Genomic DNA, 25,390 nt, shown 5'->3' on the forward strand with positions numbered 1-25,390 from the left:
TGCGACCTGGGCACAAATTGGTCAGGAATTTTGCAGGCCATCCCTCACTTGGAATTTGTCTGTTTTTCTCATGTTATGGATGTTACACGGTTTTGGGAAAAGTGCCATTTTCATCCCACACTGCCAAGGACAGATGCCAGCTTGATGTGTGGGTGCTGATGGGGACCCTGGCCACTGGGCTGGAGTGGTGCTGGGCAGGCACCCGTGCTGCACACCCCTCTGTGCTCCACCCTTCCGCACCCCATTCCCTTCACACAAAGACAGCACCCTGGGCTGGATGTCAGAGCACCCGGTCACATGGCCCTGGGGGACCTCCAGATCACCTGCTGGGATTCTACCTTCCGCCCACTACAGCACAGCACCCTCTGGGGGGATGTCCCCAAATGTATCCTCTGCCTCCCACTCGCGGGTGCTCCAGTCCCCACTGTGTGAAGCTCTGCTGCAGTGGACAGTGTGGGCAGCTAAACTTTGGGAGGCTGAAGGGGCATCTTCATGGTTGGTCCCCAAGGTGAGCATACGTGCGTTTGTTAGGGTCGCCCAATGCCCCTACATAAAGCCCTACCAAGTGACAGTCTCCCCAGCAATTACGTGAGCCAGCCTCTGTTTCCCCACAGCCTCGACAACAGGTGCTGACAGATTTTTACATTTTTGTCACTCTGACAAGGGAGACAAGGTATTTCAATGCTCTTTCAATTTCTATTGGAAACTGACCATGACTTGCAGGCAAACACGTGGTCTATTCATCTTTACAGCCAGTGGACCTCTTACAACCCAACAACAATATACCTACATCTCTTGACCTTTTCCTCAAAAACACACATACAGAGAAGCTTTTCAGATCTTTTCTTGCCATAGCTGGACTCCCGGCCGGTGTTAAATCTTAGACTCTGCATCTCTAGCAGCCTGGGGGGTACACAGCTGCGCTGTGGCACGGTGGGCTTACCTTGAGGTGCGTGGCACGCTTGAAGGCCTTCCTGCACACGGGGCAGCCGTGGATGCGCTCCCGGCCGTGCACCTCCTTGCTGTGGTGCATCAGCACCGCCGCAGATGAGAAGGCGCGGTCACATTCCAGGCACTGGTGTGCCCGGCCCTCCTTCTCGGGCTGGCTGCCCGGGGCCAGGTTCCCAGAGACCCCAGCTACCTGGAAAGAGCCAGAAATTCTGTGACTTTCCACGCACTCGACTGGACTTGTGCAGTCTGTGAACTGACACACGCCATGGTGATAACAGGGACATTCCTAGCACGGACACATTGAGCCCACATTGCATGTCCTAGTAGCAGAGTAATTTAGCCAGAGGCACCTTCCACACAATATGAGACCAGAATGTACACTGTCCTGCAAGACTGAGACCACACAATAGCAGGTAATGAATGAGCTCTGGTGCCACACTGACCAGGTGCAAATCCCAGCTCCAACGGGACGGTCCGGACTACTCCAGGCTAAGTACTGAACCAGTCTGTGCTTGGTCCTCCTGGGAAAAACACCTACCTGCCAAGGGCTGCACAGTGCAGGCATTCACTAAATGCTTGCTGCTGGTAGTAGCTTTAGATAAGTAATTCTTAATAACAAAAGGTGTTTTTAACCTTTAATAGAATTAAATCATTTTTTCCAAACCATGGATCACAACCAATTAGGTTTTCAAATCATTTTAATGGGGCGCCACCACCACTTGAAAAAATAAAGAAAACAGTAGGAGGAATTTATTATGCAGCTTTTTTTCTTTTCGATTTTTTTTTTTTTTTTTTTTTTTTTGAGATGGCGTCTTGCTTTTTCCCAGGCTGAAGTACAATGGTGCAATCGCAGCTCACAACAGCCTGAAACTCCTAGGCTCAAGCAATCCTCCCACCTCAGCCCTCCCAAATACCTAGGACCACAGGTACTCACCACCTCACCATCATGCCCAGCTAATTTTCTAATTTTTTGTACAGATAGAGTCTCCCTATGTTGCTCAGGTTGGTCTTAAAACTCCTGGACTCAAGGGATCCTCCTGCCTCAGTCTCCCAAGTGCTGGGATTACAGGTATGAACCACTGCAACTGGCTGACTCAGCCTTTGTAAACAGCAGATTTCAATTTTGCAGATGCAAATTTCTATGAGATGGCTTAACAAAACAATCATAATGAAAATTAACGAGACTGGTTAACATTTTTATTATTCCCAGTTTATTGAATACTTTTTCATTAATTTGGGAATGTAATATAAGAAATAAGTAAAAATTAAAGAAAAATACTTAACAAAATATTTCTACAAGGTGCTGTATTATTAATCGGTGCTGTAATAAAAAAAAGAATGAAACTGGAAAAAGGAAACAAAAGAGAACGATCAGAAAAGACATGGCTGCCATGTGAGATGTCTGGGACAGGAGTTATTCCATAGTATGACACCTGTGTCAGGTGTGTGTGTCTACACGTGACTATCTGTAGGTGTTATTCTATGATATGACACCTGTGACAGGTGTGTGTGCCTACACGTGACTATCTGTAGGTGTTATTCTATGATATGACACCTGTGACAGGTGTGTGTGTCTACACGTGACTATCTGTAGGTGTTATTCTATGATATGACACCTGTGACAGGTGTGTGTGTCTACACGTGACTATCTGTAGGTGTTATTCTATGATATGACACCTGTGTCAGGTGTGTGTGTCTACACGTGACTATCTGTAGGTGTTATTCTATGATATGACACCTGTGCCAGGTGTGTGTGTCTACGCGTGAATATCTTATTCTATAATGACACCTGTGTCAGGTGTGCATCTACACATATCTGTGAGTGTAAAGAAAAATGACAGAAACACATGTGTGTTTCAGGTCACTGCATATAAATATGTTCTGTGTGTGTCAAAAAAGTCTGATAAGCACAGGAATAAATGATACTGAAGGCTGGTTCTGTAACTGCAGATAAATGCATGCTGAAGAACATCAACTCAAGCAAAAACCTGTAGTTACGGAGCTGCCTCATATCCTCCATCAGTATTGCCAAGTATCCCTCAGGAGTCATCGCGATGAACACACACAGAAAATTGTTTCTGACCCAAAAATTTTACTCATGAGATGTGAGAATTCAATAACTGGTTAACATCATTCAAGAAAAGACAAACACTCAAAACTTTAAAAACTATTTCTGCAAAATATTTTTCAGCATAACCACAGCAAAGCTTCTGACTCATTGCTACTACTGTGAAATATCTGATGTTCTGCTGAATTTCATAATTACATATATATGAAAATCTGGAAAGAGACTGAATTATATTAATAGAATATTGCTAAAATCATACTTGTCCAAAAAAGAAGGGGAAATCAGTTAGAGAATGAGTGTGAGATGACTTTTCAGCCTGAAACATAAACTCGGCCACAGCTAGAAATCATCTCATCTGCTTCCCACAGCAGTTATTCCACGTGGGCGCAGGAGGATAGAAGTGTACGAACACCACCTCCCAAGCATGAGGAGTGTGGCTTTTGGGAAGCGGAAGAGGGAGGAAAGCAGCCTTACATCCACCTCCTAATGAGCCCAGAGAGACCTGGTGCTGATCCCATGTCCTGGTGCTGACCCAGTGTGTCCAGCGGCCAGCACTGGCAGGAACTTTAACGTTTGCTGAATTGAAACAAGGCAGCTTTCAGAGAAATACTATCCACAACACACACCTGGGCACATGATCAGCCTTCTGACCCCCAAACCTCCCTCTAAAAACCTGCCACTTACTAAAAAGCCCTGCTGAGACCAGCTGAGCTCAAGTAACAGGAAATCCAGGTGTAAATGATCAAAACGATATTCTTCTATTAAGACATGAAGAGTGGGGTAAGGCAGTTCTGGGTTCAAACGCTAGCTCTGTCTCTACTGGCAGGGTGACTTTAAGTTACTCAAAGCTACTCTTAAATCATAGATTCCTTATGAGTAAAATGGCCCTGACACTTAGACACCTCAAGGCTGTGGGGAGGGCTCAGCTACATAAGACCACATGCCTAGTGGGAGCCTGGCCTCAGACAGCTGGCCAGCCAGTGTTGTCTCTCTTCTCCAGCAAAACCAGTTTCAAAAGAAAGCCGTGCTCCTTAAGCAGTGAGTGCAGGAAGAAAGGCAGTTTGCTGCAGCAGCTCCCCACTGATGTAATAGCTTGAAGTTGCTAACCAAGTTAGGTCAGGTCTCTTAATCCTTATGGGAAGGGTCAGGTAGAAATTAGCTCATTCCTTTTTGTAAAGACAGGCTGAGTAAGGGGGCAGACTGTCAATGGCTCTCTTAGGATAAAGACGATTTTATGTTGTGAGCACACATCTTGTCAGATCAGTATGGATTTCTCTTCAGATGAACCATGAAGAAAAAGATTTTTAAAAAGAAAAGCAAAGATAGTTGCTCTAGGGACTTCACTAGAGAGTGAAGTGAGCCCCGGGCTGTAGCCACTCCACCACCACCAGCAGTGTCCTCATCTGAGCACTTGCTTTGGGCCAGGACCTGTGCTCAGTGCCAGGGAACGTTATTTGCCCAAACTCTGACCACCATGAGGCAGTCCTAACTACACCTCTGTTTGGGGGTTTGTTTTTTTTTGAAGCACGAACTTGCTCTGTCACCCAGGCTGGAGTGCAGTGGCGAGCACAGCTCACTGCAGTCTCGAACTCCTGGGCTCAAGCAGTCCTCCTGCCTCAGCCTCCTAAAGTGCTGGGATTACAGGTGTGAACTACCGTGCCTGGACACATCTGTCTTCAAAACAGGCCATCATCACACAGACCTAGGATTGCCTGAGGTCTCTTGGCCAGAAAGCATGGGAGCAGGGATGTACACACATCACCAGAGGCTACAGCCAGCACTCCTAGTCACTCTACAGTGGGTTCAGATAAGCCCAGGGTGCTCAAAGGGGTCCTAGCTTCCTCCCAGACGCACAAGCCACAGGCAGACCCAGGCATGGGTCTGAAGTCTCTGGTCAGTGCCCAGGTCAGAGCCTGGAAGCGTCAATGTGCATTCCATCTGTGTCAAGAGAGCATTAGGATGAAATTAGACAGTGATTAACACCAATTAATGTTGGCAAACAGTGCTACCACCTAACAAGGGAAATTTACAGAAAACATCTAACAGAATTTCTCTCAATAATTACAGACATGTCTTGTTTTCATTGAACTTTGCTTCTTTTTGCCCTTCATAGATACCATTTCATTTTTACAAACTTAAAGTCTGTGGCAGCGCTGCTTCGAGCAAGTCTTTCGGTGCGATTTTTCCAATGGCACATGCTCACTTCCTGTCTCTGTGTCACATTTTGGTAATTCTCGCAATATTTCAAACGTTTTCATTATAGCGCTATCTGTTACGGTAACCTGTGATCAGAGATCCTTGATGTTACTATTGTAATTGTTTTGGGGCATCACAAACCCCGCCTACAAAAAATGGCAAACTGAATCTACAAACGTTGTTTGTGTCTGGCTGCTTTATCACCTGGCCATCCCACCTCTCCTTGGGCCTCCCTGTTCGCTGAGACACAACAGTACTGGAGTTAGGCCAATTAATAACCTCCGATGGCCTCGAAGTGTTCAAGTGAAGGAAGAGTCACACACCCCTCACTTCAAAAGCTGGAAATGATTAAGCTTAATGAGGAAGGCATGGAGAGAGCTGAGATAGGCTGAAAGCTCAGCCTCTTGTGTCAAACTATTAGCCAAGCTGTGAAATGAAGGAAACGTTCTTGAAGGAAATCAACAGTGTCATCCAGTGAGCCCACGAATGACAAGAAAGTGAAACTGCCTTATTGCTGATAAGCAGAAAGTTTTAATGGCCTGGACAGATCAAAACAGCCACAACCTTCGCTTAAGCCAAAGCCTAATCCAGAGCAAGACTCTGTCTTCCACGTTATGAAGTCTGAGAGCTGAGGAAGCTGCAGAAGAAAAGCTGGAAACCAGCAGAGGTTGGTCCAGGAGAACTAAGGACAGAAGCCGCCTCTATAACATAACAGTGCAAGGTGAAGCAGCAAGTGCCAATGGAGAAGCTGCAGCAAGTTCCTCAGAACATCTAGCCAGCATCTTCAATGAAGGTCACTCCACTGAACAACAGATTTTCAGTGCAGACAAAACAGCCTTATAGTGGAAGAAGATGCCACCTAGGCCTTGCACAGCTATAGAAAAGTCAGTGTCTGGCTTCAAAGTACAGGCTGACTCTCCTGTGAGGGGCTAATGCAGCTGGTGACTTTAAGCTGAAGCCAGTGCTCATTTATTATTCCAAAAATCCAAGAACCCTTAAGAATGATGCTAAATCCATTCTTTCTGTGCTCTACAAATGAAACAATAAAGCCTGAATGACAGCATATCTGTTTACACCATGATTACTGAATATTTTAAGCCCACTGCTGAGACCTACTGGTCAGAAAAAATAATTCCTTTCAAAATATTCCTGCTCATTGACAATGCACCTGCTCGCCCAAGAGCTGTGATGGAGGTATACAGAGATGAATGTTGCTTTCATGCCTCACTTCCAAAGTCTCCCTTTCATGAAAGGGAAATCTTTTATGAAAGGAAGAATTGATGCAGCAAACTTCATTGTTGTCTTATTTTAAGAAATTGCTATAGCCACCCCAACCTTCAGCAACCACCACCTTCATAAGTCAGCAGCCATCAACATCAAGGAAAGAGCCTCCACCAGCAAAATGATTACACTCCCTCAAGGCTCAGGTGATCATCGGCTTTTTTAACAATAAGGTATTTTTTTAATTCATTTTTATAAATTGAATTTTAGGTTTTGGGGTACATGTGAAGAAAATGTGAGATTGTTGCATAGGTACACACATGGCAGCATGATTTGCTGCCTTTCTCCCCATCACCTATATCTGGCATTTCTCCCCATGTTATCCCTCCCCAACTCCCCACCCCCTGCTGTCCTTCCCCTATTTCCCCCCAACAGACCTTGTGTGTGATGCTTCCCTCCCCGTGTCCACGTGTTCTCATTGTTCAACACCCACCTATGAGTGAGAACATGCGGTGTTTGATTTTCTGTTCTTGTGTCAGTTTGCTGAGAATGATGGTTGCCAGCTTCATCCATGTCCCTACAAAGGACAGGAACTCATCATTTTTGATGGCTGCATAGTATTCCATAGTGTATATGTGCCACATTTTCCCTGTCCAGTCTATCATCGATGGGCATTTGAGTTGGTTCCAAGTCTTTGCTATTGTAAACAGTGCCTCAGTGAACATTCGTGTGCATGTGTCCTTATAATAGAACGACTTATAATCCTTTGGATATATGCCCAGTAATGGGATTGCTGGGTCAAATGGAATTTCTATTTCTAGGTCTTTGAGGAATTGCCACACTGTCTTCCACAATGGTTGAACTAATTTACACTCCCACCAACAGTGTAAAAGTGTTCCTATTTTTCCACATCCTCTCCAGCATCTGTTGTCTCCAGATTTTTTAATGATCACCATTCTAACTGGTGTGAGATGGTATCTCAATGTAGTTTTGATTTGCATTTCTCTAATGACCAGTGACAATGAGCATTTTTTCATGTGTTTGTTGGCCTCATATATGTCTTCTTTTGTCTGTTCATATCCTTTACCCACTTTTGAATGGGCGCGTTTTTTTTTCTTGTAAATCTGTTTTAGTTCTTTGTAGATTCTGGGTATCAGCCCTTTGTCAGATGGGTAAACTGCAAAAGTTTTTTCCCATTCTGTTGGTTGCCAATTCACTCTAATCACTGTTTCTTTTGCTGTGCAGAAGCTGTGGAGTTTGATTAGGTCCCATTTGTCTATTTTGGCTTTTGTTGCCAATGCTTTTGGTATTTTAGTCATGAAGTCCTTGCCTATGCCTATGTCCTGAATGGTTTTGCCTAGATTTTCTTCTAGGGTTTTTACGGTGTTAGGTCTTATGCTTAAGTCTTTAATCCATCTGGAGGTAAGCAATAAAGTATTTTTAAATCAAGGTATGTACGTTAAAAAAAAATAATAATGCTGGCTGGGCATGGTGGCTCACACCTGTAATCCGAGCACTTTGGGAGGCTGAGGTGGGCGGATCACTTGAGATCAGGAGTTCCAGACAAGTCTGGCCAACATGGCAAAACCCCGTCTCTACTAAGAATACAAAAATTAGCCCGGTGTGGTGGTGCACACCTGTAATCCCAGCTACCTGGAAGGTTGAAACAGGAGTTGAAGTGAGCTGAGATTGTACCACTGCACTCCACCCTGGGCGACAGAGTGAGACTCTGTCTCAAAAAAAAAAAAAAAAAAAGAATACTGCTGAACACTGTTATTACAGTATAGTATAAACATAATGTTTATACGCACTGGGAAACCAGCAAATTAGTATGACTTGCTTTGTTGTGATAATTGCTTTATTGCAAGCTCTAGTTACTCAGGTCAAATTGCAGGACATCCCCAGTGCTGGTTAAATCTCATTTCTTTGTGAAAAAGCCCTTGTCCTACTGAAACACCAGTAAGTTATTATTTTGAAAACTCATTTGCCAAAAATGTTTAATGTTTCTTAAATTCAGAGATTATTCATCATCTGTGCTTTAATTTTGACCCTGGAAACTTTTAAGGGAAGAGTTTTTAGACTCTTCTATATTCAGACTACTGCTTACTAAATATTTTCGCCCCCCCGCAAAACATGTAATAATTGCTTTATTGCAATGATCACAACAAAGTACGTGGTCTAGAATTGACCCCAGGATATCTCTGAGGTAGGCCTGTATTCACTCATACACATTAGTTATCTACTTCATTTTTATATTTAATTAACCTGTCGAATACTGAAAAAAAAATACAAGCTAGACCAAGTTTTAATATTTGATTTATCTTATTACCATCTACTACTCAAATGGAAGTTAAAATGAAATAAATCACTTGAATGGGGACATTTCAAACTAATCTTAACATAGGATTACTCTACAAATATTATTATTCTAGCTATATGAAACCAAATGCTAAAATCATAATGTTAAAAAATAGCAAAGTGGCTTCATTTACTAGTCACATAAAATACAGGAATTAGCTAAGATGTGCCTTGGAACTGAATTAGGAACTCTCTGAAACATACCAGACTAGTAAGGTTTCACTACAAAAGCATCATGAGAAAGGGAGCTTAAAAAGATGACCAAGATGCCAGTGGTTTTTCTGTCTAGATGAATGTGTGCAGTCAACAGTTACCTCACCAGGCCTGAGGTGCTCAAACCCTGAACGCTCCACAGTGCCCTCGATCAGCTCCCGAGACATCCCCAATAAGCATCCTGCTATTTACAGATAAGAGAGTATTTTCAACCCCAGGACCCTGGGCAACACCACACAGTTTTTGCTGATGATGTGACTTATGGTGAAAGCCTATTTTTGTTTGTTTGGGGACCTGGGCCACTGCATCAGTTTGACCTGGAGGGACCTGAAGACCCCACACAGCTAAGCCCAGCCACATGGGCACTCCATGCCCACATGACTGACCCAATACAATTCTGGATACCAGAGCTTAGCTGAGCTTCCCAAGTTGGTGACACTTGGCAGGTGCTGTCACACAATGTTTCTGGGAGAATCAGCAGTGACCATGTGACCCCATTGGGAGAAGACACCAAGAAGCTTGTACCTGGGTTCTCTGGACTCCCCCACAATGTGCCTTTTCCTTCTGCTGGTTCTAATCTGCACCCTTCCACTGTAACCACAAGTATAGACCACAACCAAGAGTCTATCAGATTTCTCTGAATCCAGTGAGACCTTGGAGTGTATCACCAAACCTGAGGGCGGTCTTGGGGACCCCAGACACAAATGTGTTAAAGTTACACAAACTGAAATTCAGTGAGACGAGCTCTGGTTCCTCAGGCCAAATTGCAGGACATCCCCAGTGCTGGTTATATCTCACCTTGTCGTGAAAAAGTTCTTGTCCTACTGAAAAACCAGTAAGTCATTATTTTGAAAACTCACTTGCTAAAAATGTTTGATGCTTCCTATATTCAGAGATTATTCATCATCTGTGCTTTAATCCTGACCCTGAAACTTTTAAGAAAAGAGTTTTTAGATTCTTCTATATTTAGACTATTGCTCACTAAATGTTTTGGCCCCCAAAAACATGCATTTGAAGAAAAAAGACTAGACAAACGATAAATAGGTCTTGCACATGCGTGCGCACACACACATATGAAAATGTAGATGACACTTAACAGAATCAGCAAAGGTGTTATCAGAAGATCTGCAGAAAGAACTGAGTGCAAGTGGCGGGCTATGTGAGGTCTGATTGGTATGCAAATATGTTAAGATATTAATAAATTTAAAATTAGATCACTGGTGGCTACATCTAATTTTGTGGTACTAAAACCTCACTCCCTAAGAAACAAATAACAAAATGAATGAGATAACATACTTGTCATTTAACACATGCCCCGCAGAGCCTAAGTCCACTCAGGATTCAGCTGGGGGCACCTCAGAAGTCAGCCCCAGCCCCCATGACCCTCTACTACCATCCCTTCTGAATCTGTTTGTTTTAAAAAGTGATGAAAGCTCTGTGGATGAAGGTGTAAGGCCGATTGCCTCGCCGGGAGCTCGGATGCACATCCCCCTCCACTTTTTTCCGAATGCTCAGACATGCTCGGGTTGTTCCCTTTTTCCCTTCTTGCACAGCCTGGCTTTCCCTTAAAGAACCCAGTATGCAAGCAGGGTCTTGTGATTCTAGTCAATAGCAGCTAAGTCTTTCTAGCCAACAGCAGCCGAGTTTTTCTAGCCAATAGCAGCCGAGTAATTCTAACCAATAGCAGCCAAGTCCTGTATGCAAACAAAGGCTTGTAACCTTACCCAACAGTAGTCCTGCTCTCCCACAACCAATTGAGCTCCTTCACTCCCTATAAAACCCCACATCTGAGAGGAGTCCGTGCGACTTCTCCAGCCCCTCCTGTTGGACCGCAGAACCTCATCCGGGAGCCTGAATAAACCCTTCATATTGGATCTTCTTGTGTTGGCCTCAGTTTCTTCCTTTTAAACTCGGCAAGAACCCAAGGACAAACCTTAGAAGGAATATCCCGTACCTGGTAGGCTATTTCTTCACAAGCGGCAGACGCAGACTGTGGCGTGTGGCTCACCAGTATGACTTGTGGTGAGCCTGCTCCACCCTGGCCGGAGAGAGAGGGATCCGTGAGGAGTGCTGGGAACTGCTGACCCTGGCAAGAGATTAGTACTATTTCAGAAGTTGAAACATCAGCAAAACAAGTAATAATTTAAAAGATCTTTTATGGTGCAGCAACCTTGGAAAACAAGCTGGTAGCTCCTAAAAAAATGAACCACGGAGTCACCACATAACCCAGCCACCCAGGAGAAGTGAAAACAGAGTCTGCTCAAAGCCTTGTACAGAAATGTCCACAGAAGAGTTACCCGCAGCCAAGAAACAGAAACATCCCAAATGCCGATCAACTGATAAATGCACAAACAAAATGTGGTATAAGGGAATACTCTTCAGTGATAAGAAGGTACAGAGTTCTAGCACATGCTACAGCAATGGAGGAACCTTGGAAATACTCCACAGAATGAAAAAAGCCAGTCACACAAGACCACATGGATGATCTCATTTCTATGAAATAGCCAGAACGGACACATCTATGGAGACAGAAAGTGGATCGGTGGTTGCCAGGGGCAGAGGTAAGGGTAGGCCGAGGATGAGAGGAACATGGAGTGATGGCTCATGGCTCCACATTTCTTTAACAGATGATGAAATGTTCTAAAATTAGATCATGGTGATGGTTGTACAACTCTGTAAATACACTGAAAACCATTCAGTTGTATACTTTAAATAAATGGGTAAACCTATATAAATTACATCTCAGAGTCTCTACATGTGTGTATGCATACAAAACACTTATTTGCTTAGAAACGCATATACAATTTTGTTATGCTACAGAATACTAATGTAAGTTTTTTTTACCAGCCCAGCACACCTCTAGCTATGAGAGTGGATGAAGCAGCAGCTTAAAGGATCTGAATATCTACTGCAAATGCTGAATTTATATGGAAATAATTCAGCATGCAACTTGATCTGCTACAATGAGCACTGATTCTAAACATATTTTATACACAGTTAAAACCATGACTGATGACAGGAGGCATGGCTGATGTTCTTGGCTCCTGTGCTTTAAGGTGAGGGCCGTTTCTCTATGTCTTGGGGAACTTCACAAGCTGAGCCTCTAACAGGCAAGTTAAGAATTGAGGAGGGGATTCTGTATTAGCCTGTCTTCACATTGCTGATAAAGACGTGCCCGTGACTTGGCAATTTAAAGAGGTTTAATTGGACTTACAGTTCCCCGTGGCTGGGAAAACCTCACAATCATGGAGGAAGGCAAGGAGGAGCAAGTCATGTCTTACATGGATGGCAGCAAAGACAGGAGTGCTTGTGCAGGGAAACTCACCTTTTTATAACCATCAGACCTCGTGAGACTTATTCACTATCATGAGACAGCACAGAAAAGACCCGCCCCCATGTTTCAATTATCTCCCACCAGGTAAGACAGGAGTCTTGCTCTGTCACCCAGGCTGGAGTGCAATGGTGCGATCTTGGCTCACCTCAACCTCCACCTCCTGGGTTCAAGCGATTCTCCTGCCTCAGCCTCCTGAGTAGCTGGGATTACAGGTGCATGCCACCACGTCCAGCTAATTTGTTGTGTTTTTAGTAGAGATGAGGTTTCCCTATGTTGGTCAGGCTGGTCTTGAACTCCTGACCTCAAGTGATCAACTACCTCAGCCTCCTAAAGTGCTGGGATTACATGTGTGAGCCACTGCACTCGGCCAACCTTAAGTATTCTTTTTTTTTTTTGAGACGGAGTTTCGCTCTTGTTACCCAGGCTGGAGTGCAATGGCACGATCTTGGCTCACCACAACCTCCGCCTCTTGGATTCAGGCAATTCTCCTGCCTCAGCCTCCTGAGTAGCTGGGATTATAGGCACGCGCCACTATGCCCAGCTAATTTTTTCTATTTTTAGTAGAGACAGGGTTTCACCATGTTGACCAGGATGGTCTCGAGCTCTTGACCTCGTGATCCACCTGCCTCGGCCTCCCAAAGTGCTGGGATTACAGGCTTGAGCCACCACGCCCAGCCACCTTAAGTATTCTTAATGCAAATTCCCTGCTTTAAAAATCAGTGTCCAATAAAATATTCATTATAATTAATCATAATGTATCATCATGATTTTCCTAATTAAACTCTGCAAAGTTTTTTGGCATCTTAGCTCAAGGAATCATGTAAAAATGTACACCCCTTTGACACACAACTTCTACTGGTAGGAACTCATCTAAGAATCTCAGTGACTAAGGGCATGAAAATTTCCATACTACTTATTGAAAACATGAATACAACATAACGTTCCTCATGAAGTTCATCTACACGGTGTGTACATGAACTTATTTCTGCAGAAATTTATAAATATGTACCTTATACATTCATAGAAAGGTTTAGAAGAATATATAGACTAAAATGTTAACTGCGGTTCCATATGGGTAGTGGGATTAAAGCTTTGGGTTTTATGTTTTACCTTATTTTTTATATTCTTCTATATTATCTGAATTTTCTTTTTTTTTTTTTTTTTTTTGAGACGGAATTTCACTCTTGTTACTCAGGCTGGAGTGCAATGGCGCGATCTCAGCTCACCGCAACCTCCGCCTCCTGGGTTCAGGCAATTCTCCTGCCTCAGCCTCCTGAGTAGCTGGGATTACAGGCACGCGCCACCATGCCCAGCTAAGTTTTTGTATTTTTAGTAGAGAGGGGGTTTCACCATGTTGACCAGGATGGTCTCGATCTCTTGACCTCGTGATCCACCCGCCTCGGCCTCCCAAAGTGCTGGGATTACAGGCGTGAGCCACCGCGCCCGGCCTAAATTTTCTTTTATTCCCTTTTCACATTTAACATATTACTTTGTTAATCAGGAAAAAAAAAAGCCACTTCAAGTTCCAAAAAAAGAATGCTCAGAATCTATATTTAGGAAAGAGTAAATAAATGATTCATGTTTTTGAAGATCCCCTTTTGAAAGGACCTTTGCATCTCCCTCTGCGGAGCACTTGCCTGAGAGGTAATGTTGAGTGTGACAGTGTCCAGGCCTCCAGACAGCATGCCCTGAGTATCGGCCAGTGTCAGCGTGACGCTAGCGTCACCTCCCACGCCCGATGAGGACATGACCAGGTTCTGAGTTGAGATGGCCGACGGAGACATTGGTGTTGTTGAAGGAAGGCTTCCACTTGTAGTGTTAAGTTCTACGAAAGAGGCAAAGTAAGCAGATCAATGGGAAAGCCAGACAAATCCACACGTAAGGGGACAGGGAGGCCGACACTCCCACAGGGGCTGACCTGCAGAAAGCAGCATTCAGGCTGCCCAAAGTCTCCAAGGTTCACCAAAGAAATCATAGGATCTTCAATTCTAATTTTATGATAAGGCTCTTCTTAGTTGCTAAACATCTTTACACATGAATATACTATGCTGCTTAAGTATAACATACACAGAGAATAACCAGTAGAAGAAGAGTGAAAACGTGACCCCACAGTCCCAGTCACAGCTACTGCTGTAGAACAAAAACTCAGGCAAGAATTTCCAGGGCATTGTCTCCATCCATCCACCCACAACTACAGAGACCAGCTGAAGAAAGGAAGCAAGTATGATCACTGAGGGATGACTAGTTCCAAAGCTTAGGGGATATATTTGACCATCTCTGCTCATTTTCTCACTTTCATCACTCTTACTGACTCTTATTCTGAAAGACAGATGGTCAAAATAAACCTCATGAAATCCTTTAAATATGCATTTATCCTGCATGACATCTTAATTTTCTTTGGAAAAGACAAGAAAACTGAAATATGTCCCCCTTGTAGCCAATACTAAGTGAAAGGAAGGTATCTGGCGAAGGTCTTTTCTTTTACAGAACAGACACTCATGCACCTTGCTGGCTGATGAGACGGGCTCCATATAGGATTATCAAGGTCGTGTAGTGGGCACCAGTGGACACAACGTTCAAAGTATAAACATACAGTCACACACGCACACTCACTTTATCTCACAATTGAGCCATCCATTCACTTCAAACACGTATTCCTCATCCACTTGTGCCAGCCACCGTGCCAGGTGCTAAGGATACCAAGATCATGACCAAAGGATACGTTCAAAAGCTATTTCCTAGTCAGGTGCCAAAACAAAACAAGCAAGCTCCTGTCAGTACTTTGCTGTGACCTGGGTCACATCAGTCCAGAGCTCTCCTAGGAGTCAGGGCCAGCAGGAAAACTAGGTTACTTACTTGTAACTGGGGTTCTCCAAATACAATGCCTCCACTGATCCACACTCCTGGACTCCCACACTGTGCTGCACAGACCTGGAACCTTCAAAAGCAGTAGAACCATTAGCAGGCTGGGAGGCTCGAGAGCTGAAGCAGCCGCCGGGGCTCCACAGATAGCTAGGTCAGACCCTCCCACCTGCTCCAGCATCCGCACAGCGTGCTGGTGGGAGCCTGAGGAGTGTGGCCTTGTGGAGGATGTCTGCATGCGCTAAGCATTCCAGTGACCGGGACAGCAGCTGATCTAGCAGTAACTGTCCTCCTAAAATTCCCTCCACACACCCTTACCGCACACTAGCCTGTGGGTACGATTCTAATGTGAGTGGTCAAAACCGGGGAGAGACTGGGGCCGGGGGCAGATAGCAGCTGCCGATGAGCTTGCACAGAGGGAGTACAGGGAAGAGACGCACACCCCTGTGAACCTTGCCCGGGATCACACTGAGAGCCAAGGCGAAGCCAACGCACAGCAAAAGTTCAAACCTTGCTCCAACTGCTGAAACAAAGGAACTAAAGATCTTCTCCTTATGCCACCAGTCAACTAATTCAGACTTTCTAGTGATTATTAAGGTATCAGGAGATTCCAGGACTACGCGTTATGAAAAATGTAAAAAGATACAGAAGCAGCCTTGTGTTTGATTAAAGTGAAACCTGACACAAAGTTCAATGAAAATGATAACTTCAGATAGTGGCAAAGTTCATATTTCAACTCAAGCAGTGAACCTTTAATAATGTCACAACTCAACAGATTTTCTACAAAATGGATGTTATCAGTTCCAGTAGAACTGTCCTCAATATGATTGAAAAGAACATGTGACTAGAGCAGAAAAAAAATTGAAATTTTCACCAGGCACGGTGGCTCACACCTGTAATCCCAGCACTTTGGGAGGCCGAGGCGGGCAGATCACGAGGTCAAGAGATCGAGACCATCCTGGCCATGGTGAAACCCTGTCTCTACTAACAGTACAAAAATTAGCCGGGTATGGTGGCACACGCCTGTGGTCCCAGCTACTAGGGAGGCTGAGGCAGAAGAATCGCTTGAACCCAGGAGGTGGAGGTTGCAGTGAGCCGAGATTGCGCCACTGCACTCCCACCTGGTGACAGAGCAAGACTCCGTCTCAAAAAAAAAAAAAAAAATTGAAATTTTCTTAAGCATGCAATGAAATTACAAGCTACAAATAGCTCTGAACTATCTATTTGTTAAAAGCCACAATTTGAAATTCAAATTAAATACTCTTAGCATGAAAATAAAGATCCCATGTTGAAGCGAAGATTGTAGACTTTTTATTCCTCACTTATTTTTCTGAAACCACTGTTTCTCCAGAATGCATACAGCAATACAAGTCTGACTTTAATTTGTGATTCTGACTCAAAAATAAAGTTAAAAAGATTAATATACGCTACAATCATCAAGCCCAACATTGTGACAACGCTTCATAGCTTGTAAGAAAACATAATTTTGTAAGGTTCTAAAAATTGTTGAAAGGTATGATATCAGTTTTTTTCTTGAGATTAACTGACGTGGGAAGAGAGGAGCTTAGAGTGCAGAACAGGAGAGAATCATCTGTGTAGTCACTCATTCCCAAGCACCCAGGTCACTCAAAGGAACAACTTGTGAGTATGGAGAATGTCCTATTCAATTTTAATATATGCCAGCAAATGAGAAATGTTAAAATTGTTGAACGATTTAAAAATAAAATAAGTGATATGCTCAAATCTAGAAGAAACTAAGGTTAAAATAACCTTACAAATAAGTAGAAAACAAATACTGGTCTTTACATTCATTGAAAGCAGAACTCAATTTATTCATCAAAATTATCTTAAATTTAAAGGTGGATGAAGGCAAGAGCAAAAAGATAATACTCATTTGAGATGAATTCCTTAAAAAGTTGTGCTAAATTTCTCAAGCCTCTATCAAGACTATAATCTGCTTCTGAGATGGGACTTACATTCTATGGGATCATCTTTTAAGGAAAACTCTGTGTCAGATTTGGGAACAGATGTTTCCGGATCCAACTCTGAAATAAGTCTTCAACTCCTGCATCACAAATCTGAACATAAAGCATGTGCTTCTATCCTGCATGTGAAATTCTGATTAACTGTCTCACTTTCGATTTATTCACAAATCTCAAAGAGGTAGTAATACACTTCTTTAAATGCCTTCAATTAGGATGAAACAGCCAGAGTTAACTTAGAAGCTGATGAATCTTAACCAACCTTGCTTGCATACAGAATCAAAAAATAATCATAGCCACATACATATTCATTATGCTTAACATAAGTTTTGTATAGACACTAGAGGTTTTTATTTGAGTGTTTACCTTAGAAGAGCTATGTTTAATTTCAAAATTATGTCATTTTAATTTCAATTACTCGTGGTGGGCGGCCTCAAGCTAGATCTGGAACTGACTTTGGCTCTAGATACATATTGCTCACTAAGAGGCAATCTCCTAACTGCTACTATAGAGTTGAGATCTGCTACATAATTCTAACTAGAACAAATGGGATGTGCAAGCCACTCTAGAAACATCTGCTTAATAGCAACGACTGAGTGGGTCAATATATGAAGAACTGTTTCCAATACTCAGGATTAGTCAAAGATGCCAAAGGTTTTCAAGAATATAATACAACTTCCTTGATCACATAAAACTAATCCTGTATTTAAGAATACCCAGTATTATAGTAATACACAAATATTCTTTAATTATGGTTCATCTTTTATTTTATAATGTAACCAAATCCCTTGAACCCCCCTTTTTTTTTTAACAACTGGGATATAAGCTAAAGTAGCCTGAGAGACAGACAGACAGAGAGAGAGACAGAGATTGATTTTCTCAGCTGGCTCTTTTTTTTGAGGTGGAGTTTTACTCTTGTCGCCCAGGCTGGAGTGCAATGGCGCGATCTCGGCTCACTGCAACCTCCGCCTCCCATGTTCAGGCAATTCTCCTGCCTCAGCCTCCCGAGTAGCTGGGATTACAGACATCTGCCACCATGCCCAGCCAAGTTTTTGTATTTTAAGTAGAGATGGGGTTTCACCATGTTGGCCAGGCTGGTCTCAAACTCCTGACCTCAGGTGATCCACCCACCTTGGCCTCCCAAAGTTCTGGAATTACAAGCATGAGCCACCATGCCCCGCCTCAGCTGGCTCTTTAAAAAAAGGTCTAAAAGAATACAAAAAAACTGTAAATCAGCAAGTTGAGTATGTTGCTGTTTGTACAGAAATGCTGGCCGCATAACATGTGGGAGCCTTGAACCCACTGACTGAGGACAGCTTGCCTGCCCTGTGAGGACCCTTACCTGAGTGTGAGATGCTGGTGTGACAATATCAATATGGAGGTGAATTTATAGGTTCAGCACTTTCTACCGAACTAGCCAGATCACAGGAGTTGAAAGGAATTCGCGCAGCCCGAGCAGAGCCCTGGAGTGCATGTGTGCATGCATCCTCATTCCATCCAACTTCTCCCTTCGCTCCGAACATCCTCAATTCTTTTTTTTTTTTTTTGAGACGGAGTTTCGCTTTTGTTACCCAGGCTGGAGTGCAATGGCGCGATCTCGGCTCGCCGCAACCTCCGCCTCCAGGGTTCAGGCAATTCTCCTGCCTCAGCCTCCTGAGTAGCTGGGATTACAGGCATGAGCCACCATGCCCAGCTAATTTGTTGTATTTTTAGTAGAGACGGGGTTTCACCATGTTGACCAGGATGGTCTCGATCTCTTGACCTCATGATCCACCCGCCTCGGCCTCCCAAAGTGTTGGGATTACAGGCGTGAGCCATCGGGCCTGGCCTCATCCCCAGTTCTTAATTAAGCAGTCTGCTGCACCTGCAAACATCCAGGATCATCAAGAGGCACAAAACACCACTCCACTCAAACTGAAACCTCTACAGCTCGACTCATCTCTCCCTCAGTTTGCCAGGGGCTCACTAAGGATGTTAAGCGGAGCTTCCAGGAAGACATGAGACTGCACAGCTGACGGCCAGTTTTCTGCGCAGTGAGGCAGGCTAGCAGGGCGAGAATCCCGGACATCTCACAAGAGCCCTGCGCCACAAGCGACCACAGCCCACTTCGGCCCACACATAAGTAGCACGTCTTCATATCACAACACGAACCATGCAGTGGGGGAAAGACGATGAACTCACAGCCTCAGATTAGAATTCTAGAGATGAGAAGAACATGCTGCCTGATCCTTTAAAAACCACAAACTAGGACTTTTAGAAAATATTTGGAGAAAAACATTCACTGTATAACTTCAACAATACATCATATATTTTGGATCTTCCACCCATTAAAATAGCCACACCTCCTTGCTTCAGCTAAAGGCCACCATGGGCCACACAGGGCCAAGCGGCTGGCATGGGGAGAAAAGCCACCTGACTCCCTAGCCCCTCTCAGCTCAGCCAGGACTTCTTCAGAGAAGCCACAGGGCCACCCTGCGACGTGTGCCCTCAGTGCCATCATCACTCCTTTATATATGGTTACAGCTGTAATTTTACAGTCGCATGTGGATTCTTCAAAACATGTCCACACCCCATTTGTTTCTAAGATCCAGAACATGGGACCAGCTTTGACCTGCCCAGTCCTATTCCCAGATTTTGCACAATTCTTACCACACGGCAGACACTACAATCTATTATGGAACAAATGAACTACTGGACAAGAGGTCATTTCAATTAAGAAATAAACATGAAAAAAGGTCTAGCTTTTGGGTACAAACATATCTGAAGATTAGTTTTTTATTTCACAAACTGATACACATAGTTGGAAATAAGGCTAAGAAGTGTATGCAATCTCTACAAGGTGAAGACAGCAAGATAGGCATGTTATCTAAACTGTTAATGGTTATTTATGAAACTGTCATTTATCTTATGTGAGCTCATTTATTAGGTTCCTGAAAAAGTAACTGCAATTTTTGCCAATACTGATATGTTTATTTTTCATAAAATTCTATGCTTTAAAATCTTAGAAAGCTGCCTCCTTTCAATTTTTCTATTCTATTTTCAGCTGGTATCAGAAAATTCTCAGTGCAGGACAGAAGTAATGAGCTAAGTAAGAGACTTCCAGCGCTAGGTCAGAAAGGGAGAGCTTTGTACGTGAAGTTATTAAAATGCTAACTTGCATAAATATAGGATGCTTTGTGTACAGCTGAATAGAATTATTTACTTTCATGACTTAAAAAGTAACACTATTGACTGGTTGGTAACATTAGAGAGAATTCTGTATCCTAGAATTAGACATAAGCCACTAATCCTCACAGAATGATACTGCATGTGACAGAGCATGATGCTGACACATCTGTCATGCTAAGGAGAGTTTAACTCCTCATTGACTGTGTGCAGAGCTCTTTAGCTACCACCTCTTGTAACATCTTTCTTGGTGAACTCAGGTGCCGCGAACCTGAAGTGTTCCATGTTGTACTCTGTGAGAGAAGCTGGTCATTGCTTATTGTTAAAGTGGCACCTGTAGATTGACTGATTTCAGGTGCTGACAATCTTATGCTCCCTTTTATTAATAGTTCACTATTTCCATTAGAATTGTGTTGAATAAAATCTTGACCTAAATGGAAATTAATATTGTGATATCTGAAAACAACATTCTAAGACGTGTATTGGCAAGTTAAAGCTTTTTCATTTCAGTAAAATTTATGGAAAAATGAAAATGAGACCACAAAATGCATTTCCCTAAATGGCAGTATTTGTTCACACTTTTTAAGCTGTGAAGTATTTTAAAAATACTTCTTATGATTTCTACTTTAACTCAGTATTTAGGCCCTAAAAATCACCCACTTTGTTGAATAAAACTGTCAATGAATTCAAAATATTTCCAAATATAGTGCACTCCCAGATACAGCAAAGGCATGTTACGAAGGATCTGAGGGACACCGCCAAGCGACAACAGAACCTCCCCTCCCTGCCTCCACTGAGCAGGCTTGCTGAGCCGACGATGCTGTGGTTTCCCATGTGGTGTGTTCCTATCTTGTGTGTTCTGAATGCTCTCGAGTACACACTGACATGCCTGCAACACATTCCTACTAAAACACATTTGCTTGATTCAAAACCTGCTTATGGAAGCTTCATTAGCTAGTGTAACAATACAATGTAATCAAATAGTATGGCAACTAGAAATGAATATGAGAATAAAAAACCTGTTGGAATTCCAAGGGAAACCAAACTGAATTCCTTGGAAAGACTTGGTAAAGACAAGATACTTTAAACATTCTGCTGTCAAATTAGGTGTGGGCAAGACAACTACACAAAACCAGAGAGAAAAACATTCAAAGACAAAAGCATGCTGCACTATGACTGCTTGAGAGTGACCTACATTCTCATGCCTCGTGAAGAAACAGAAACAGGAAATGAAACTGCATGATGAACATGAGGAGAGGCAAAAATTTCAAAAAGCAGAAAATGCATTATCACCTGAGCAGACCCACGTTCAAAAGATCTGTGGATGAATGTCCGAAGTATGAAGGTGTCACTTGTTTGGCTCCCTCATTTTAATACCCTTTTATTAATACTTGGGCTGAAAACATCAGGTAAAGGGACTTTCGTTGTATCTGGACAGGGTTAATTCCAGAGGCAAAGGACTGTCCTTGCCTTTTACTCAACATTTAACCTTTTCCCAAATGCTAGGATTCATGAACTGCTTAAAGTCTGCAAAACTTAGCTGAAGTAATATTTGTATTCTCTAGTACCTGCATGCATTTATAATTCTATGTGTTAATGGAAGAAAGAACATACTAGAAAATCTTTGAAAATTTCTATAGAATATCTAGATGCTTTTAACAGGTTACCACAAATTAAATGCTTTTTATAGCCCTTTCAGAATGGAATAAGGAATTGTATAGCCAGTTCTCATTATCCATCATAATGATAAGTGAGAAAAAAAATCTTAAGCCCCAAAGTTGAAACAAAACTTATTTCATTAACTGATTTAAAGTTTTCTCCTAGAATAGCTGAAGCCAAATTCTTAAAAAATTAAGTTATATTCATCTACATTTTCAAATATACTAATAAGCAATAAAGTAACCAAATGGCCATAATAATACAGAGGGAAAACAGAAGCACAACCCACAAACTGAAGAAAACATTTTCTTCTGAGCAAGAACCACACACTATGTGGTTTTGATGGACCTAGCACAATCTTTCTCAGATTAAGTGTACTCAGTTTTGGTTTTCTTATGAATACCTTTTCTTTCAGTTCTGAAATTAAGTTTTGCAGAAGTATCTCTGAAACAGCAGAAATACTGCCCCAGATGGGCCTCATGGTTGAGTCCATCTAGAACTCTGTTCTTCTCCTGAGGTGTGTTCCCGGGGAAGTGGGGCTGCTTCCCTCAGTCACATGACAGCTCCACTGAGGGTGGTTTGATTCCTAGCAAAATGTTTTTGTTAACATCATCATCATCAAAATTCAACGAATTAATATTGAATGAGTTAATGCCCATGGAAGTTACTAGAATAATATCTGGCACTTAGTAAGGGCTATAAAAGTTACTGTTGAATTCAAAAATGATTCTTAGTTAACATGAAGAGTTCATAGTTAAGAGTCGCATGAGCGAAGCACACCAGGAAAGTACGTTCAGTGCTCACTGAGATCTGAGCACGCTATGGGAATTAATGATTCGTAAGGATCACGGAAGGCACAAAAGGAGAAACGTCAGAATAGGAGCAGCATAGCCCTGAGGCAGGGAATGAGTCAGCCATGGAGAGAATCAGATCGCCAATTTTTTTTTTTTTTTTTTTTTTTCTTTGAGACGGAGTTTCGCTCTCCTTACCCAGGCTGGAGTGCAATGGCGCGATCTCGGCTCACCGCAACCTCCGCCTCCTGGGTTCAGGCAATTCTCCTGCCTCAGCCTCCTGAGTAGCTGGGATTACAGGCACGCGCCACCATGCCCAGCTAATTTTTTGTATTTTTAGTAGAGATGGGGTTTCACCATGTTGACCAGGATGGTCTCTATCTCTTAACCTCGTGATCCACCCACCTTGGCCTCCCAAAGTGCTGGGATTACAGGCGTGAGCCACCACGCCCGGCCCAGATCACCAATTTTAAGTGAGCTTTGCTGCCAAGGGTATTTCCTACCTGTTTATCGACTTTTCAATGTTCTCCCATGTTTTAATTTTTTTACATAATCCCAGTAGAAATCTGAAGACATCTGGTAAAGAGAGTGCCATGGGGATTGATAATGCCCTAATGCAAATAGTTTATACCAGTTTCATGGAGCATGAGTAAGAATCACAATGCTACGTTTTCTGCTCTCTGCTGAACAACAATAACTTATTCTCTAAAAATGAGTGAATGAATGAATTAAATAATTGACTGTACCCAAACTGGAAGTGACTTGAGAAAGTATAATTTTTCATTTCTGGTACCAGATCTGAACTGGAACACATTATTTTCATTAAACTTCAACTTCTCCCATAAATTACAAATATGTATTGAGCATGGGCTTTCTGCATAGCAAGAGTATTGTAGGAAAAGAGATAGTAAGATATACAGTACTTAAATTGCAAGGTGAAAGGATGTTTAAAATAATAACTTACTAACCAGAGATAGTCAGGGTAATTTCCTGTGGAGACCCCGAGGAAGACGTGGCTGTGGGCCCAGTGGCCTGTGCCAGGACCTGGCTCAGACTGGAGTTGTTAATGGTCAGGGTGATCTCGTGGGGACCGCTGGAGGGGGATACCAGACCTTGCGAAGTCATCACTTGAGTGAGGTCTTGGGTCCCTGATTGTCATTACAAAGCAAAACAAAGTTGAGCTTTAAAAAAGCCATCTTCCCCTGTTTTTATATTTAAAATATTTTAATTAAACTGTTATTAATATTTCAGTAAGAGAAAAATTTAAAACAAAGCATCAGTCATCTCCAATTCCTTCATCTAAAAAGAAAGCCTTGCGATGAAACGAAGGCAGGATGACAAGAGTAATAGATGAAGGTAGTAATAATCTAACAGTAGATATTAAATACATATCATTAATTATAAGAAAAGCTTATCTTATTCTTAGGACATTTGACTTATTCTCTTCTACAAAGAGAAGAAAATGACATCATAATATCCTAAAATCAAATAAGTGATCACAGGCAAGAAACTGCAACTCCAGCTATCGAAATAAGCAAAATTGAGGGGTTCTTACCACTGCTGTTAGTTGTCAGCACGGAATCCTGCTCAGACAGTGGGCCTATGGTCAGATTTGCAGAGGTCACCGTAGGCTGTAAGGACAGGCCTGAGATGGGCTGGATAACAACACTGGCGGGGACTGTGCTGTCCGATGTCTGGAGAGAGCTGTTCTGTGGGGCCAGGCCAGGCTCCCCCGTGAGCTGCTGAGCCAGCAGATTGCCCTGTTGTAATGTCTGCTGCAGAATGCTTGGATCAATCTGAAAAGCAGCAGAGGTACTTGTAATGAAAACTTCAAGCTTCTGTGTGATGCCAACAGTATCATAGCACAGAAGACCATGGAAGGTACCATACCTGCAATGTAATGTTATTAATGCTGGTGGCATCAATTCCAGAAATCTGTACATTTGGTCCAACCAAGTTAGCAGCCAACTGTAACTGGATGCCTTCTAGGGTAGCCAGGCTCCCATCTGTCAGAGACACCGTCAGGTCACCCCCAGCTGGCCAGAGAAAGAGAAAGGGAAAGACTGAAAATTATGAATGCTTCTTAAAACTAAAGCAATTCATTTTTTACATAGGGATGTTTAAATACATAAGTGGTACACATTATGACAATACAATCTTGTTGTGGAATACCCATACCTACCTTATACCATACACATACACTGTCTGATCATCCCAAAATAACTCTGTAAAATAGATATTCATATTACTCACTTTAAACATATCAGAAAAATAGCTCAAAAAGATTCCACTGATTAGCCCAAGGTTCAAAACAACCACTACTACTGAGTGGCAGTCAGGCTGCAATTGTGCCAAAGTCACAGAAACAGGAAGAAGGGCACAGAGGACATCTGACTGCCATGTACAACTGCCGCATTTACCCACAGCAGATACACAAATCAACACAGCTAGCTAAAATGTAACAGTTTTCAAGCACTATGTGACCCAAGAACAACTGGGTAACTATATCAAAAACAATGCTAGTGAGTATTGATAAATTACACTTCTCACTACTACATTTATGAGAATACCAACTGAGTAAAAACAAGTT

At 42.8% G+C, this 25,390-nt stretch overlaps 1 protein-coding gene across 9 annotated transcripts in view; it reads right to left on the minus strand.

The window, feature by feature from the left end:
• Positions 1–25,390, minus strand: part of ZNF236 (zinc finger protein 236) — a 156,212-nt gene that overhangs the window by 17,940 nt on the left and 112,882 nt on the right. For 7 of the 9 annotated variants that reach the window (XM_021673529.2, XM_021673528.2, XM_012465427.3 and 4 more), the window contains 6 exons: positions 24,691–24,836; positions 24,356–24,596; positions 23,769–23,948; positions 13,979–14,166; positions 10,962–11,093; positions 944–1,141 (listed from right to left, as the gene is read on the minus strand). In XM_021673529.2, coding sequence (XP_021529204.2) covers positions 944–1,141; positions 10,962–11,093; positions 13,979–14,166; positions 23,769–23,948; positions 24,356–24,596; positions 24,691–24,836 — 1,085 coding nt within the window. Of the gene's footprint in view, positions 1–943; positions 1,142–6,889; positions 7,014–10,961; positions 11,094–13,978; positions 14,167–15,197; positions 15,280–23,768; positions 23,949–24,355; positions 24,597–24,690; positions 24,837–25,390 lie in introns of those variants that run through there. The other 2 variants (XM_064379009.1, XM_021673530.2) reach the window with 2 other exon arrangements.

Source organism: Aotus nancymaae, unplaced genomic scaffold, assembly GCF_030222135.1.
Source record: "Aotus nancymaae isolate 86718 unplaced genomic scaffold, 86718_ANA_hifiasm-v0.15.2.pri h1tg000020l, whole genome shotgun sequence".
NCBI lineage: Eukaryota > Metazoa > Chordata > Mammalia > Primates > Aotidae > Aotus > Aotus nancymaae.